Here is a 12,438-nt window from a genome sequence, read left to right as displayed (position 1 = left end):
CAATAATACCTGCAGCACCCATGTTTGACAACTGAGAGAGGGCGGCATTGCTGGAACTGGAAGCAGCGGCACTGGAGCCCGTTGAGGTGCCTGAGCCAGAGCCAGAGCCAGAAGCAGATGATGCGCGAGAGCTGCTGCTGCCGCTAGCGGCACCGGACGATGCCGCCCTACGAACTTTAGGTTACGGTACGATCAAAAGACTAGAAAAAAAAAATTACCTTGTAGCCGAGGTAGAGAGGGTGGTACCACTACCTGCACTGGTTGTAGAGACAGCAACACTGGAAGACTCGGCTGCAGCAGATGTGGAGGAACCAGACACGACTGACGTCGAGCTAGTACAGTCAGTTGCTGCAAAATTGATTAGTAAGCGAAGGACAAGTTGATCAACCAATCACATACAACCGCCGGTTTGCACAGTGACAGGAGCGGTCTGCTTCACAGTTCCAGTCTGGTCACGAACGTTGAAAACGAGTGAAGTGCCTAAAATGACGCAATTAGCTGTGCAGTAAAACGTGGTGAACGCAGCTACCTTGAGGGAACGTCTCAGTCCAGGTGAGCGAAGTGCCCGATTGTTCACCAAGGTTCGCAAGAGTATTCCCATTGGGGTCGGTACCAGACGTGATACTGAAATAATATTAATACTATTTAAGCTCGGAGGACCAAGGTTAACTCACGTCTAAAAAAGAAAAAAAGGTTTGCCACATGGACAGAATTGAGAGAAAATACATACCAGGAAGTAAGGGCCTGAGAGAAAACCAGCATGAGCCTGCACCCAGCGTGCACAAAAATGAACATACCAGTTCCTCCAGACCAGCTGAGGAGGGTCGGTAGACACTGCGTCAAGCCGGAGCTGCGGAACGATGAGCTGGCTGGGTTGCTGCGGAGGGAAGGGAACGTACGGAGTGTTGATGACCAAGTCCTGGGCCAGGGCGCCGCCGATGAGCGCGATGACTGCGGAGAGGCTGAAGAGGGAGAATTTCATGGTCGCTTGAACTGTTGAGGATGTTAAGACCAGGGAGGAAAACTGCGGGCGCTGCGGAAGATGATGGGAGGACAGGAAAATTGTCTAAACAAGTCACGCCACCAGCATTTATAAGCTTCGGCCGCCGGTCCTTTACGTAACTAACAACAGGATTCCTTGAGCGGCTCGACTTTTTCTTGCTTATCTTGGCACAGGCCAGGTCGATTCGGATTTGAAAGTCGGCCTTCTCTCCCGTCAATAGATCTCGGAGCATTTTGCAAGAATCTATACAGTTCGGCTGCCCAGGTAGGCCCCCCCCCCTTAAAAAAAGGAGCTGCAACTACTACTTATCTTCAAGAATGAAAAACCAAGATTTGCTTGGGAGTGAGTGCTCACATCTACTCGATCGACAGTGTCTAACGGACCATCAATCTGACAAGTGTTTTGATTCTCTCTAATTTGGGATTAACTCTACGTTCCTCCAGCGGAACCAAGTCGTCACTATAATCTTACTTGTCAACTATAACTACTCTGCATTAGCTTCCTTACGAGCCGATTCAGTGACAGAGGGGGGCGGGGGGCGCACCTGGTTTTCAGCCGCATAGCTATACTGTAGTGATTGTGTCTTCTTCAGAGTACTATTCATATAACGAAACGGTAATTATTAATCTGCCTAGATTGAAGACACTCTTGCGCATTAGAGCGGATCTCACTGGGCAAGATACGCAACTTAAAAAAACCGTGACGTGTTATTTGTACTTGTTTGAAAATTTCTCTTTCTTCTACCTCTTCCTCCATGTGGGCTTGACGCATTCCAAATCCCAGGCCGTTCCTACAATACCTGTGTCTCCGTAGGCAAGTATTTTCCAGTTCTTGCGTCATACAGTTCGTTCTAACCGCCGATTCACCAGGCAACGGCTTGTGAATATCGCTGCATCTGCCTCTATTCTCCTTCACGCTGGCCTCCTTCATCTTTTCATCATTTGACTCAGTCATTCGCACTGAAGAGGTCCGTGCAATCCCAATCTGCATTCAGGATTCGTTTGACGTTACGCCAAGTGCAATGATCGACAGCACCAATGTTCCTTCCAGTCCTCAGGCGCAAGACTCGCCAGAGTCTCTGTTCGGATCTCCGCCACCTTCTCCAATCATCAGAGGTAGGTCACCGTCACCATTGTTAGCATTGCCTGGGTCTAGCAGTGGTGTTGGAATTGGCTGGGGCTCTGCACAAAACGTGGGGACCATTGCACTTCCTGGTTCCCATTTTGATTCTGAACTTCCAATCAATCCATTAGCCTTGTCGTTGAGTTATTCTCCTCGGCCTCCGGCGCAAGAGCAAGCCACTCCAGCTCTCTCCAAGTGGCGCCAACCTATCTTAGCCTCTGCAACAGCAACATCGTCGGCCATATCTTCGTCGTCGTCCACACCGGTATCCTCCAGGTCGTCTTCCCCACCACCGAAGTACACTTCTTTAGCCAAGAAAAAGAAGACGCTGAAACGAAAAGCAATGACATACGAACGTCCCCCTCCTCCCAAAATTCATCTTCCAGACCCCTCCGAACCGCCACCCTCACGTTTTCTCCGTAGTCAAAATGCTTTGCTTGGAACTGCAGGACTTGTTGCTGGTGTCAAGCCCTCTGACCTCACGCATAAGGACACACGGGGCATGTCATCCAACAACCCGATTGTCATCGATGACAATCCCCCGCCGCCTCCACAACCAGTTTCCAAGCCTCTGCTGTCCCTGTTTCCCGCTATGAATTCTTTGGGTCTGTCACACCCGTCCAACCAAGAGATTGTTCGAATATTGGTTCAACAGAAGGCGATATTCCCTCTATTGGAAGAGATACTGAAACTCATTGCCAGCGGCTCAATACGACCGTCACCTTCATGGAGGCGGGATTATCAGCATGGATCTAGGAAGAGGCGGAAGCTACGTCACGTCCCAGCCGGTGCAAATGACTGGGACGTACCATACCCATTTGCACGCGGCGAGGGCCCAGAAGAGTATGATGTGAACTGGGCAAAGGAAAGATGCAAGCAGTTGGTTTCGCAGCTCGTCGGTCTTATCAAGACCGCGACTCGGAAGGCTGCTTTGAAAAGCTATCTTAGGATGTTGAAGTTGGAGGAATCAGTGCCACAGATGTACGCTTCACGCATCGGCGAATCCGAAACACTAGACCTGTCGTGCAAAGCGGAGGAGGAAAATGGCTCTATCAGAGTGGCCGGACATGATTCCCTAGCTATTGCCTCTCATCCAACAGATGCATCCCATGCGATCTCGTCAGCAGCCGACGTTTCTTGCAACGAACACAACACACTTCCTATGACTGCTGCCCACGCAGCCTCACCTTCCTCCCTTTTCGATGCCACCGATTCTTCTCAGAATGCGACCGTGGATCACCTCCTCGAATCTCTTCTCTCTGTGTCGTCTAACGATGTCCTTACATCGGATTTAGATTCTTTTCTGTCCAGCTCTCCTTCGCCTTCCTCCAATTTTGCAGATTCGTCTGGCGATAGCGAGCAATGGCTGTTTGATAGTTGGATACCGATCTTCGAATCTTTTCCACTTCCCGAATCTGGGTTTGGGGACCTCCCTCCGCTCTCTTCACATACAGAAAACTCTTTGCCGTTCTCCCCTCTTCCTGACTTGCCTGCGGACTTTGGAAATTTGGAGCCGCTTGAAATGGCAATAGAAGCGGGTGTCGTAAGCTCTACAGAACTGTGGGGTGACCCATTTGACGTTTCACCACTCACCGTGCCGTTGGACACAGAGGTATCCGCCAATGTTCTTCAGCCAGAAAAAGCTATGTTGTCTTTTCCCCAAGCGTATGAATCAGCAGCAGCGGAAGATGTGTCATTTAACCTGGAACCACCCTCATCTCGAACATACGGAAATCAAACCTATCATCCTCCTCACGATTCTGTTATCGATCCAGTTCTCCTGGTTCACACGCGACAACCTGGCATCAATACATTTTTGGACATCGATGCCAGCCCACCATCGCTTGTTTCATCCCCGATGCCTTCCATGAGCTCCATGGGCGACTTGGAACTGTTAACTCCGAGCTCATCGGCCTGGGAAGTCAATTTACCAGACGTTGTGTCAGCATCCGGGTCCCTAGACGGTGGATTATCTGGCTCGGTGCATGCACCCGGCGGCAACTTGGAACCCTCTCAAGGTATGTTGCGTCACGCCATTCGAAATAACGTGTTTGCTCATCTGCGTTTCGGGAACAAAGGAGTGAGTTTTGACACGGAGATGAGGAAGAGTATAGAAAAAGAGGCAGATGTACGTAATGTCTTACCTATGCTGGTATCGTCGGTATTGCCCCGTAGGGCGGACACAACCACCTTTTCTTCTCCGCCAACCTCAACTCCTGATATCTTGGCGTTTCCGGCATCTAGGGTTATCTCGAGGGAGCAGCTTTTGGCGCGGGTGATTACTCGTAGGGCACAGATAGCTGATGCAATTGTGAAGGCACGGACAGCTTTGTGGGAGACAACGATTGAGGGTGGTGTTATGGCGCATTTGGCGAGGCATTATAAATCCTAATGCAGGTAGAAATGGGAATACTTCTCGTGATTACATTGTGCACCCAACGGTCTCCGGATCCTGACCTATCTTGTCTAGTTCAGACGTCACTTGGTGAGTATGGTAAGCGATATAAGAGAGGTCAGCCTGAGATCTGTGCAGTCTGCTGCAATTTCTGATTTACCTGCATTCACGTGACACGCGCGACGCGCTGATGAGCCAAATAGGAACAAATGAAATGTGGGATTCAACAGTAGAACAACAATATCCATGCCGCCCTCAGGGCCTCAAGACATTCAAGAACGGGATCGCCAACGACAAGCTCTTCAATCTCGACTGTCGACCTCCCTCGAAGAAGAAGAAGATCCTCTTGCCACTTACGTGCAGTTCGTCCAGTGGATAAACAAGAACTACGCCGATAATGATCCAAGCTCGGCCTTGCAGGAAGTTCTGAAGGATGCCATCGCGACGTTCAAAAATGACAGCACATACAAGAATGATCTTCGATATCTCAAACTATGGATACAATATGCACGCACTATGGACTGTTCTGCTGCAGTTGTTGCATATGCGTCGTTGATGAAGAATCAAATCGGAATATCGTATTCGGTTTTGTACGAGGAATATGCTGAGTTGTTGGAGGCAGAGGGAAAGTGAGTGATACGTTGTACTCGCCCGAACAGATTCTTTGATCGTGTCCCAGAATCTCAGATGCTGATCATATTTTTCGTTCTGGCATTAAGCGGCAAGCTCGTCCTGTAGAGCGTCTTAAGTCTCGATACCGAGGCTTCAGAGCCCGTAACGCTTCAGCGTCTTCATCGTCTGCTATAGCCTCTACCTCTTCTAGTACCCTATCCCCCACCATGACCGCTTCAACCGCTCAGTCGCGCTATGCCTTGATGCTCGCTCCACCCGCACCTGGAAAACGACCAGAAAAACTACGTTACAATACCTCCCTTCTTTTTACTGAAGAAGGTATGGAATATAGCGTTCAAGAGGCTCGGGCGCGATCAATGGGACTTCTTGGCAAAAAGTGGACTGCCTTACCGATAAGCAGCATCGTTTCCGCTTCGTCTTCCACCTCATCTGTCCGGGTGACTTTTGATGATGACGGACGGAGGTCTCGCACCCAGGGATATGGAACGCTTCGAAAAAGCATGATGAATGGGGAGCCTACGCTCACAATCAATACTAAGGAGGCTCTTGCGGATGTTTTTGGAATGTATAATTCTCCGGAGAAGACAATGAAGCTTACAGGACCAGGCAGCAAACACGCTCCGTTGAGAAAGGTAGAGCCTATGGCTTCTTTTTCGCAGAAGCAAGTGCAACCTCCCCTAGAGACTCAAGGTGGAGGTATGCTCTTCACCATTTATTTTTCCAGCAACGTGTTGATTGAAAGTTTCAGGTTCTAAACCCTCTATCGACGAGAATGCCGGTCGGCCCCGGAAGGAGAACAAACCAAAGGTGAGGCTCAGCTACTGTCGAGAAGTCCGTTTTCTGACCCAAATTTCGTAGTTTACTCCATTCTTTGATTCGAAGGAAAACGAAACATTTCTAACGAGTAGGCCTGCCTCAGTGCTCACGGAGGCGCCAACTTTCTCGGCTCCCACTACTTTCTCGTCAGGCGGCTTCAAAAACAGGTCTACCTCCGAGCCTGACATCATCTTCTCTAAAGTCTTCACCCCTGCAAATCCCAAACCAGCTTTACCTCCTCTCCGTGAGGCTTTCACAGAAGACCACGGGAGGGTGAAACCCAAGCCTATCCCCACACACGAGCGCGCAAAATCCTGTCAGGATGTACTTTTACCCCCATCGGATGTTCGTCCGGCTACATTCACTTTCATTGACGAAAACAATCAACGAACGCCGTTCAAGGTTTTTAGTCGGCCGCCCGAAGCAGAGAACTTTTTTACTCCCAAAACACCTGCTTCAACTTTCACACCGTTCGTAGATTCTAAACCGACATCCACCCCTTATCGTGATGAGCCTACGCCGACGTCAGCCGAGGAAAACGCTCAAGTTCCTCATACTTCCCCTCCCAGTTCAGTACTAGATACTTCTATCGGAGCCGTCGAGACTGCTGAGGAATTGGCAGCTAAAGGGGAGGCGGAGGAGAATGGTTGCGACCACTTTCTACAAGACGGATATGTTCCAGAGGAGTATGAGACACCTATCGAAGATCATGATGATTCTGTCAAGTACCCAGACGGAGAAGGTTACCAAGGTGTCCCTCTGGGTGGACGGTTCGGACAGTTCAATGTCATGACGCCCATTACGGAACGTACATTGGAATATACCAGCACTCGTTCCGTATTCACCAACACCCCTGGTGACCATCTTCACGAGGAATATGACTTGCTAGACGGAGAACAGACAGACGAGGATGAGAATCAATGGGAAAAAGTCCAGCCTTGGCAGCCGACGAATCATCCCAACCATTTTGCTCGGGACGAGCTTCCCGCTCTAGAGGAAAAGACAAGAAAACTCAGTCTTGCAGATGCATTGACACTGTCAGCCAGTTTCCGCCCATCTAATCCGTGCAACCCATTTGACCCTTCGATTTTATCCACTATGCTGTCTCTCGTATCGTCAGATGAGGATTATCATGATCTTCGAGATCAACAATCAAACCTATTGGACGACCTTCAGAAGTTTGCGAAGAAGGCAAGGAAGGCAAGTGGGGGTTCGCACGCAGGTGCGCTGGATTTCTCTTCGTCATTACCGGTGACATTACACGGTCGGCGATATCGAGTTTTGGATAAACTCGGTGAAGGAGGGTTTGGGGCTGTGTTCCAAGCAAAGAGTCTTGGAATATGCGATGAGAATGAGGACGAGGATGACCTTGAAGACGATGACGACGACCTCCAAGCTATGATTGCCCTCAAAGTTGTGCGACCCCGAAATATTTGGGAATATCATGTGTTGCGACGATTGCACTCGGTTCTTCCTCTTCCCTATCGTCCATCCGTCGTGCAACCTCATGCCTTGTTTGCCTTTCGAGACGAGAGTTTCATGGCAATGGACTTCTGCTCGCAAGGCACATTGCTTGGTGTCGTAACCAAGGCCATTGTCGCTGGCGTCCACCAGCAGGGCGCGTGCTTAGATGAGCTCCTGGTCGTCTTTTTCGCCATCGAATTAATAAGATTATTGGAGGCCATGCACCAGGAGGGATTTATTCATGGTGATCTTAAGATCGACAATTGTCTCTTGCGCTTGGAGGACGTTCCAGGGGGCGCGTCGGCTTGGTCAAGCCTCTATCAGCCCTCAGGCGAAGGTGGCTGGAGTAGCAAAGGAATCAAACTCATTGATTTCGGCCGCACTATTGACACCAGGCTCTTCCCTTCCGGACAACAGTTCACCGCTGACTGGGCAACCGACGAACGAGATTGCTTTGAGATACGTGAGGACCGACCCTGGACATATCAGACGGACTATTTTGGTCTTGCTGGAATCGTCTACTGCCTTCTTTTTGGCAAGTATTTCCAAAGCAATTCCATCACAGATTCCGGAGGACGTTACAAGATTGCAACTCCATTCAAACGGTATTGGCAAACGTATATCTGGAATGATTTTTTCGACTTGTTGTTGAATCCTTGTCAGATCAGGAAGGATGGAAGTTTACCTCTGTGTTCAGAGCTGGAGTCGATACGAGTGCAGATGGAGATGTGGCTACAGGCCAACTGCAATCGCACTAGCAACACGCTGAAAGGTTTATTAAAGAAGGTGGAGATGGCATGCTTACGTTAGATATTACCTATATTTGTCGTGTTTTGATTTCGTCCCTTGTAATGGTGTAATATATCGGTACTTACAGCCAGGGGTGAGCTTGGTTATGCAGACAGCAAGATAGCAATGATATTCCAGAAATCCACAACAACGACGATGATGATTTAGCGCTAGGTACACACCTCGATCCCCAGAGAGCTGATATGGATCTCAGGAAACAGAATAAACTCAGAGCTCAGCCTGGACATATTCATGATGGCATATAAACACATGGAACACAATCCCATTTCCATCATGCATGTCCACCCATCGGCACAGGCGCTGGACCTCCCTCGTACCCATGAGGAGGCACAGTAGGCGGCGGCATCATCATACCATATGGCACTGCATGTTGTACTGCAATAGGAGAGTCAAGAGTTTCATGGACGAAAGGACAGGAGACATACATTGAGGACTCTGATGGTAGTATGTATGCGCATGTTGCGGAATTGGGGTTGGAGGCATCGATTGTCGAGGACCCGCACCATTTGCTGAGGGATATGTACCCGGAGGGGGTGGCGGAGGCATGTAAGCTTGTGCTAGAGAAGGTGATGAAACTAGAGAAAAAAAATAGATGGTAATGCACATACGAGGCATTTGACCCATCCCTGGCGGAGCATACATAGCTAGAATGACAGTACAGAAATCTTCAGCAACGTCCAGTATCTGGGCTATAGCCAAAGCGCGTACCGGGAGGATAAGGCATCGGTTGCATGAACGGACCAGGCATATAAGCACCCGGTGGACCGGGGGGGGCCATCCCTGCCATCATTGGAGGCTAAATTGATTTGCAATCAGTGATCTCTGTCGGAGTGGAAGCAAAAAGATACTAACCTGGCCCGGATATCCATAAGGAGGGTAAAATATATACCCACTACGAGCCGCGGCTTGCGCTGCCGAATCTTCTTCGTAGGAAGGAGGTGGCATTGGAGGCGGGGGTGCGACCATATGAGGAGAGTGCTGAGGGGGCTGGTGCGGTGGTTGAGGATACATCAATATGTACCTTTTGCCATTATATGGCCACATAGCAGCTATTTCAGTTAACCAAATATTAAGCCCCAAACTTAATAACTCAGATGAGATGTCCTACTGATTGCGGAGGCATCAACAACTTTGTTGTGCTTGAAAGGATTGAAATCATCCTTGATGTTGACCGGGGAGCTTTTCTTGATAGGTCGTGTACCGAAAAATGGGTTAGGGGTTGCCTAAGATGGAGGGATGAGTATAGCTATGCAAGGTATATCGGAAAATCCAATTACCGCATCCTTTGGCTTAGGAGACGCGGAAGAGGAAGCAGGAGAAGGTGTGCCCTACGCGAAGAATTAAAGACAACCGCTGGGCGTCGCATATACCTACATACCGGCGTGAAAGCACTCGCTTTGGGATTAGGCCTGAATGATGAAGCGTTAACATTCAATCGTGCAGACGGTGACTGTGGCAGTTTTAACGGAGGAGAATGCGCAGAATCTTGCAATGGGGCGGGCGGGGCTGCGGCACCATTCGCGTTCTTGGTCGCAGAGGCTGACTGAACGGCGCGACCCTTGGGACCTTTGAACGGGGGTATCGGCTGGATGACCATAGTGATAGGCTTCTTGACTGTCGATTCCACCGGCTTCATTGTGGAAGCGGAAGGCTTCTGCGTTACAGCAGACGCTGCAGCAGGAGGTGGCGCTGTCGTTTTGACGGCAGTCGACGTTGCGCTTGGCTTTCGTCCAGCGTCAGCAAGTTTGGCAGGATTGGCCCGGGGGGCACCAGAAGGCACGTTGGATCCAATGTTACGGGCTTGAGCAGAGGCAGCATCTTTGCTCGCCTTCTCCTTGATGGCTCGCTGCTTGTCCTCATCTTTAGCAAGAATGGGAACCAAGTCATCGGGAATAGGTTTGTTGAGCTGTCGTTGCCACTGAGCGCCACATTCCGTCCTCGAATACAAGTTGACTGACCTTGAAATTCTGACTGAATTTTACAAGCTCGGCCACGCGCTTCTCCATTTCACTCTTGACTAGAGCCTGTCGTTTCTGTGTGAGCCGTTGTTTTTCGTTAGTTACGAAATCACGGAAAGCGGGTACAGCATCTGCTGGCGGCTAGGAAAGGGTTTGAATTAACACCGCATACAAGGAGAATAAGCACCAACCTTAGTCGAACCAGACGAAGGAGCGGGAGAAGAAGCCTTGGATGATGAGGGAGGAGACTGAGATTGAGAAGCAACAGCTACGCCGTCTGGCCCATTCACAGAAACTTTAGGAACATCACTCCTTGCCGCGTTGGAAACAGGAGGTAGGGCACCAGGCTTCCGGGCGCCTGGAGGAACGTACGCATTGGTTCCTCTTACAACTGCCCCATACCTATAAAGGAATGAACAACAGCCTTGGACCTTAGAGGACTTGTGCTTACTTGTCCTCCTCGTTCACTCCGCTATCATCCACGGTCTGATTCCGCTCTTCAGCGATATGAGGGTTGCTTGCAGCAGCCTGGATGATATACATGTAGATAGGTAAGATGACATGACGTATCTTCACTCACTCCCGTAATCTCATCTGCAATCCGTTGGGCCTTGCGTTCTCGTTCCTTGTAATCCGCAGTAGAACGATCGAGCTTTGTGGTGTATGCATCCTCATCGAAGCTAGCAGTGACTCCAAACAAGGATTTGTTTACAGCAAACTGATCCCAAGACGAGTTACTTGCGCCAGGGCCAAATGTGGCTTCGTCGCCTTGGGCGTGTTGGGCAAGCATAGGAGCATCAGAAGAGGGCTGCCATGCCTGCAATTCACGTTCTCTGGAAGCGAACTTCTTTTGGCTGATATCTGCGTCGGTCCGAAATGCTGAACATAGGTTGAAAAAAAACCTTTCCTTATGGGAAAATAGACACTCACTTTCGCCGTTAGTCGGTTTAGCATCAGCTGGACCCGACGCCCACCTCTCAATGTTGGTAGAAGCTATAAAGACCGAGTCTCTGAGCTGGGCACCAGGGTTGGAGATCTCTTTGACGTCTTTGAGAGTGACACCGGTCGTGTCGCCCTCACCGCTTGTCGAAAATATGACGCCCTCATAATGGATGGACGTCTTGGTCATAAGTGTGATAGTGGTGCCCTAGACATCGTGAGCATGGATAACGATAGATTAAGGGAATAACGCACAGTCAAACCTGAAAGAGACCGAAGAATGCTATCTTCAGGCCTGACGCCATTTGCCTGACCCGAGGGAGGTAAAGCACCCTGACTCGCGGGCTGTTGAGCGTTTGGAGGGCGTGAGGGAGGTGCAGACGCGGAGAAAGTAGGAGAAGCCCGCGCGCCTGTCCAAGCACTGGGAAAATTGAGCGTTAGGGTCGGCCTGGAGACGTCTAAGGACGATGGGCATACCGAACAGGCTCTGCGCCTTTCCTGAGAGGCTTTGGTTGTCGAGCAGTTGTGGCCATATCTGAAATTCAGGCGAGAAATAAAGACGGCAAGACGCTGTATTGAAGAAATAAGGCCTAATAGCAGGCTAGACTGGGGCAGATAGCGACGTCGTAACGAACGTTGACCAGCACGAGCCCACGGTACAAATGCGAGCGTGAACGCTGACGATGCAGCTGAAATGGCGTCGAGCAGACCGTCGAAAACAACGACGAAAGAAAGTGGGGCGGGAAGAGAATTTGGCTAGACTGTAAGCTGGTTACGACTTGACCTCTTCGGGCATGGCCGACCACTTTCTGGATTCTGGGATTTCACTGCTTCGATACGACCCCTGCCACTCATAGAATTGCTTCCATTTTCGCTATCTCAGTTGTATTTTATTTTGGTTGGCATGCATCTCCTGGTACATGAATTGTGAATTACCGACTGTCCCACATATTCCACTACCGTAGTAAATTTCAAGGAACAATGGGATCAGACTGGGCTGCCGAAGCGGAGTCTGAATGGAGTCTCCGGGGTCGCGAAGCATGTCTGATCACCCTTCCGCCTTGAGTTTCAACACACATCAACACATCAACACATCAACGACTCCCAACTCCGCCGTCACAGTCGAGTCCGTCCTGAAGATCATGATGATATGCCAGTGCGCCGATGACACACGCGCGCATATAAAATGTGAAACTGTATATTTCATAACCTCTTACATGTGCAGAACCAGAAAATACGGCGCTTACCATTCAGATTCCCCTTGAAATCTTTGTCCACGTGCTAAGGAGCTCGCCCTT

The 12,438-nt window shown here is 50.0% G+C and overlaps 4 protein-coding genes across 4 annotated transcripts; 2 read left to right on the top strand and 2 right to left on the bottom strand.

Moving 5' to 3' along the window:
* Window positions 1–110: 110 nt before the first annotated feature.
* Window positions 111–1,081, bottom strand: BT62DRAFT_402673 (uncharacterized protein). Its single transcript, XM_043180797.1, has 8 exons — window positions 900–1,081; window positions 798–850; window positions 731–744; window positions 675–676; window positions 530–624; window positions 400–480; window positions 253–348; window positions 111–200 (listed from the first exon to the last, which is right to left on the bottom strand). The coding sequence occupies exons 1-8, from the start codon at window positions 980–982 to the stop codon at window positions 193–195; spliced, it is 432 nt and encodes a 143-aa protein (XP_043044661.1). The 5' UTR covers window positions 983–1,081; the 3' UTR covers window positions 111–192.
* Window positions 1,082–2,179: 1,098 nt separating this feature from the next.
* Window positions 2,180–4,613, top strand: BT62DRAFT_402585 (uncharacterized protein). The gene is made up of 2 exons (XM_043180796.1): window positions 2,180–2,195; window positions 2,257–4,613. The coding sequence occupies exon 2, from the start codon at window positions 2,469–2,471 to the stop codon at window positions 4,515–4,517; it is 2,049 nt and encodes a 682-aa protein (XP_043044660.1). The 5' UTR covers window positions 2,180–2,195; window positions 2,257–2,468; the 3' UTR covers window positions 4,518–4,613.
* Window positions 4,614–4,749: 136 nt separating this feature from the next.
* On the top strand, window positions 4,750–8,586 carry BT62DRAFT_941869 (uncharacterized protein). The gene is made up of 4 exons (XM_043187808.1): window positions 4,750–5,149; window positions 5,200–5,849; window positions 5,902–5,960; window positions 6,012–8,586. Exons 1-4 carry the CDS (start codon window positions 4,767–4,769, stop codon window positions 8,241–8,243), a joined length of 3,324 nt encoding a protein of 1,107 aa, XP_043044659.1. The 5' UTR covers window positions 4,750–4,766; the 3' UTR covers window positions 8,244–8,586.
* On the bottom strand, window positions 8,450–11,931 carry BT62DRAFT_926813 (uncharacterized protein). The gene is made up of 15 exons (XM_043185120.1): window positions 11,618–11,931; window positions 11,396–11,561; window positions 11,132–11,348; window positions 10,782–11,080; window positions 10,653–10,729; window positions 10,393–10,603; window positions 10,202–10,342; window positions 9,622–10,149; window positions 9,521–9,571; window positions 9,352–9,466; window positions 9,096–9,292; window positions 8,952–9,039; window positions 8,852–8,887; window positions 8,669–8,800; window positions 8,450–8,618 (listed from the first exon to the last, which is right to left on the bottom strand). The coding sequence occupies exons 1-15, from the start codon at window positions 11,671–11,673 to the stop codon at window positions 8,515–8,517; spliced, it is 2,418 nt and encodes an 805-aa protein (XP_043044658.1). The 5' UTR covers window positions 11,674–11,931; the 3' UTR covers window positions 8,450–8,514.
* Window positions 11,932–12,438: the final 507 nt, after the last annotated feature.

This window comes from Guyanagaster necrorhizus, assembly GCF_019112545.1.
Source record: "Guyanagaster necrorhizus MCA 3950 unplaced genomic scaffold BT62scaffold_3, whole genome shotgun sequence".
NCBI lineage: Eukaryota > Fungi > Basidiomycota > Agaricomycetes > Agaricales > Physalacriaceae > Guyanagaster > Guyanagaster necrorhizus.
Note: the sequence above shows the minus strand (reverse complement) of the source record. Positions and strands in the feature narration are given on the sequence as shown.

Coding starts and splice junctions, on each gene's coding strand:
- BT62DRAFT_402585 (XM_043180796.1), top strand. CDS start 2,469: ATGACATACGAACGTCCCCCTCCTCCCAAAATTCATCTTCCAGACCCC.
- BT62DRAFT_926813 (XM_043185120.1), bottom strand. CDS start 11,673: ATGGCCACAACTGCTCGACAACCAAAGCCTCTCAGGAAAGGCGCAGAG. Junction 11,081..11,131: donor TAAACCGACTAACGGCGAAA/GTGAGTGTCTAT, acceptor ACCTATGTTCAG/CATTTCGGACCGACGCAGAT. Junction 9,040..9,095: donor CTTATGGATATCCGGGCCAG/GTTAGTATCTTT, acceptor AAATCAATTTAG/CCTCCAATGATGGCAGGGAT.
- BT62DRAFT_402673 (XM_043180797.1), bottom strand. CDS start 982: ATGAAATTCTCCCTCTTCAGCCTCTCCGCAGTCATCGCGCTCATCGGC. Junction 481..529: donor GACTGAGACGTTCCCTCAAG/GTAGCTGCGTTC, acceptor GCGTCATTTTAG/GCACTTCACTCGTTTTCAAC. Junction 349..399: donor CACTGTGCAAACCGGCGGTT/GTATGTGATTGG, acceptor TCAATTTTGCAG/CAACTGACTGTACTAGCTCG.
- BT62DRAFT_941869 (XM_043187808.1), top strand. CDS start 4,767: ATGCCGCCCTCAGGGCCTCAAGACATTCAAGAACGGGATCGCCAACGA. Junction 5,850..5,901: donor CCTAGAGACTCAAGGTGGAG/GTATGCTCTTCA, acceptor TGAAAGTTTCAG/GTTCTAAACCCTCTATCGAC. Junction 5,961..6,011: donor GGAAGGAGAACAAACCAAAG/GTGAGGCTCAGC, acceptor CAAATTTCGTAG/TTTACTCCATTCTTTGATTC.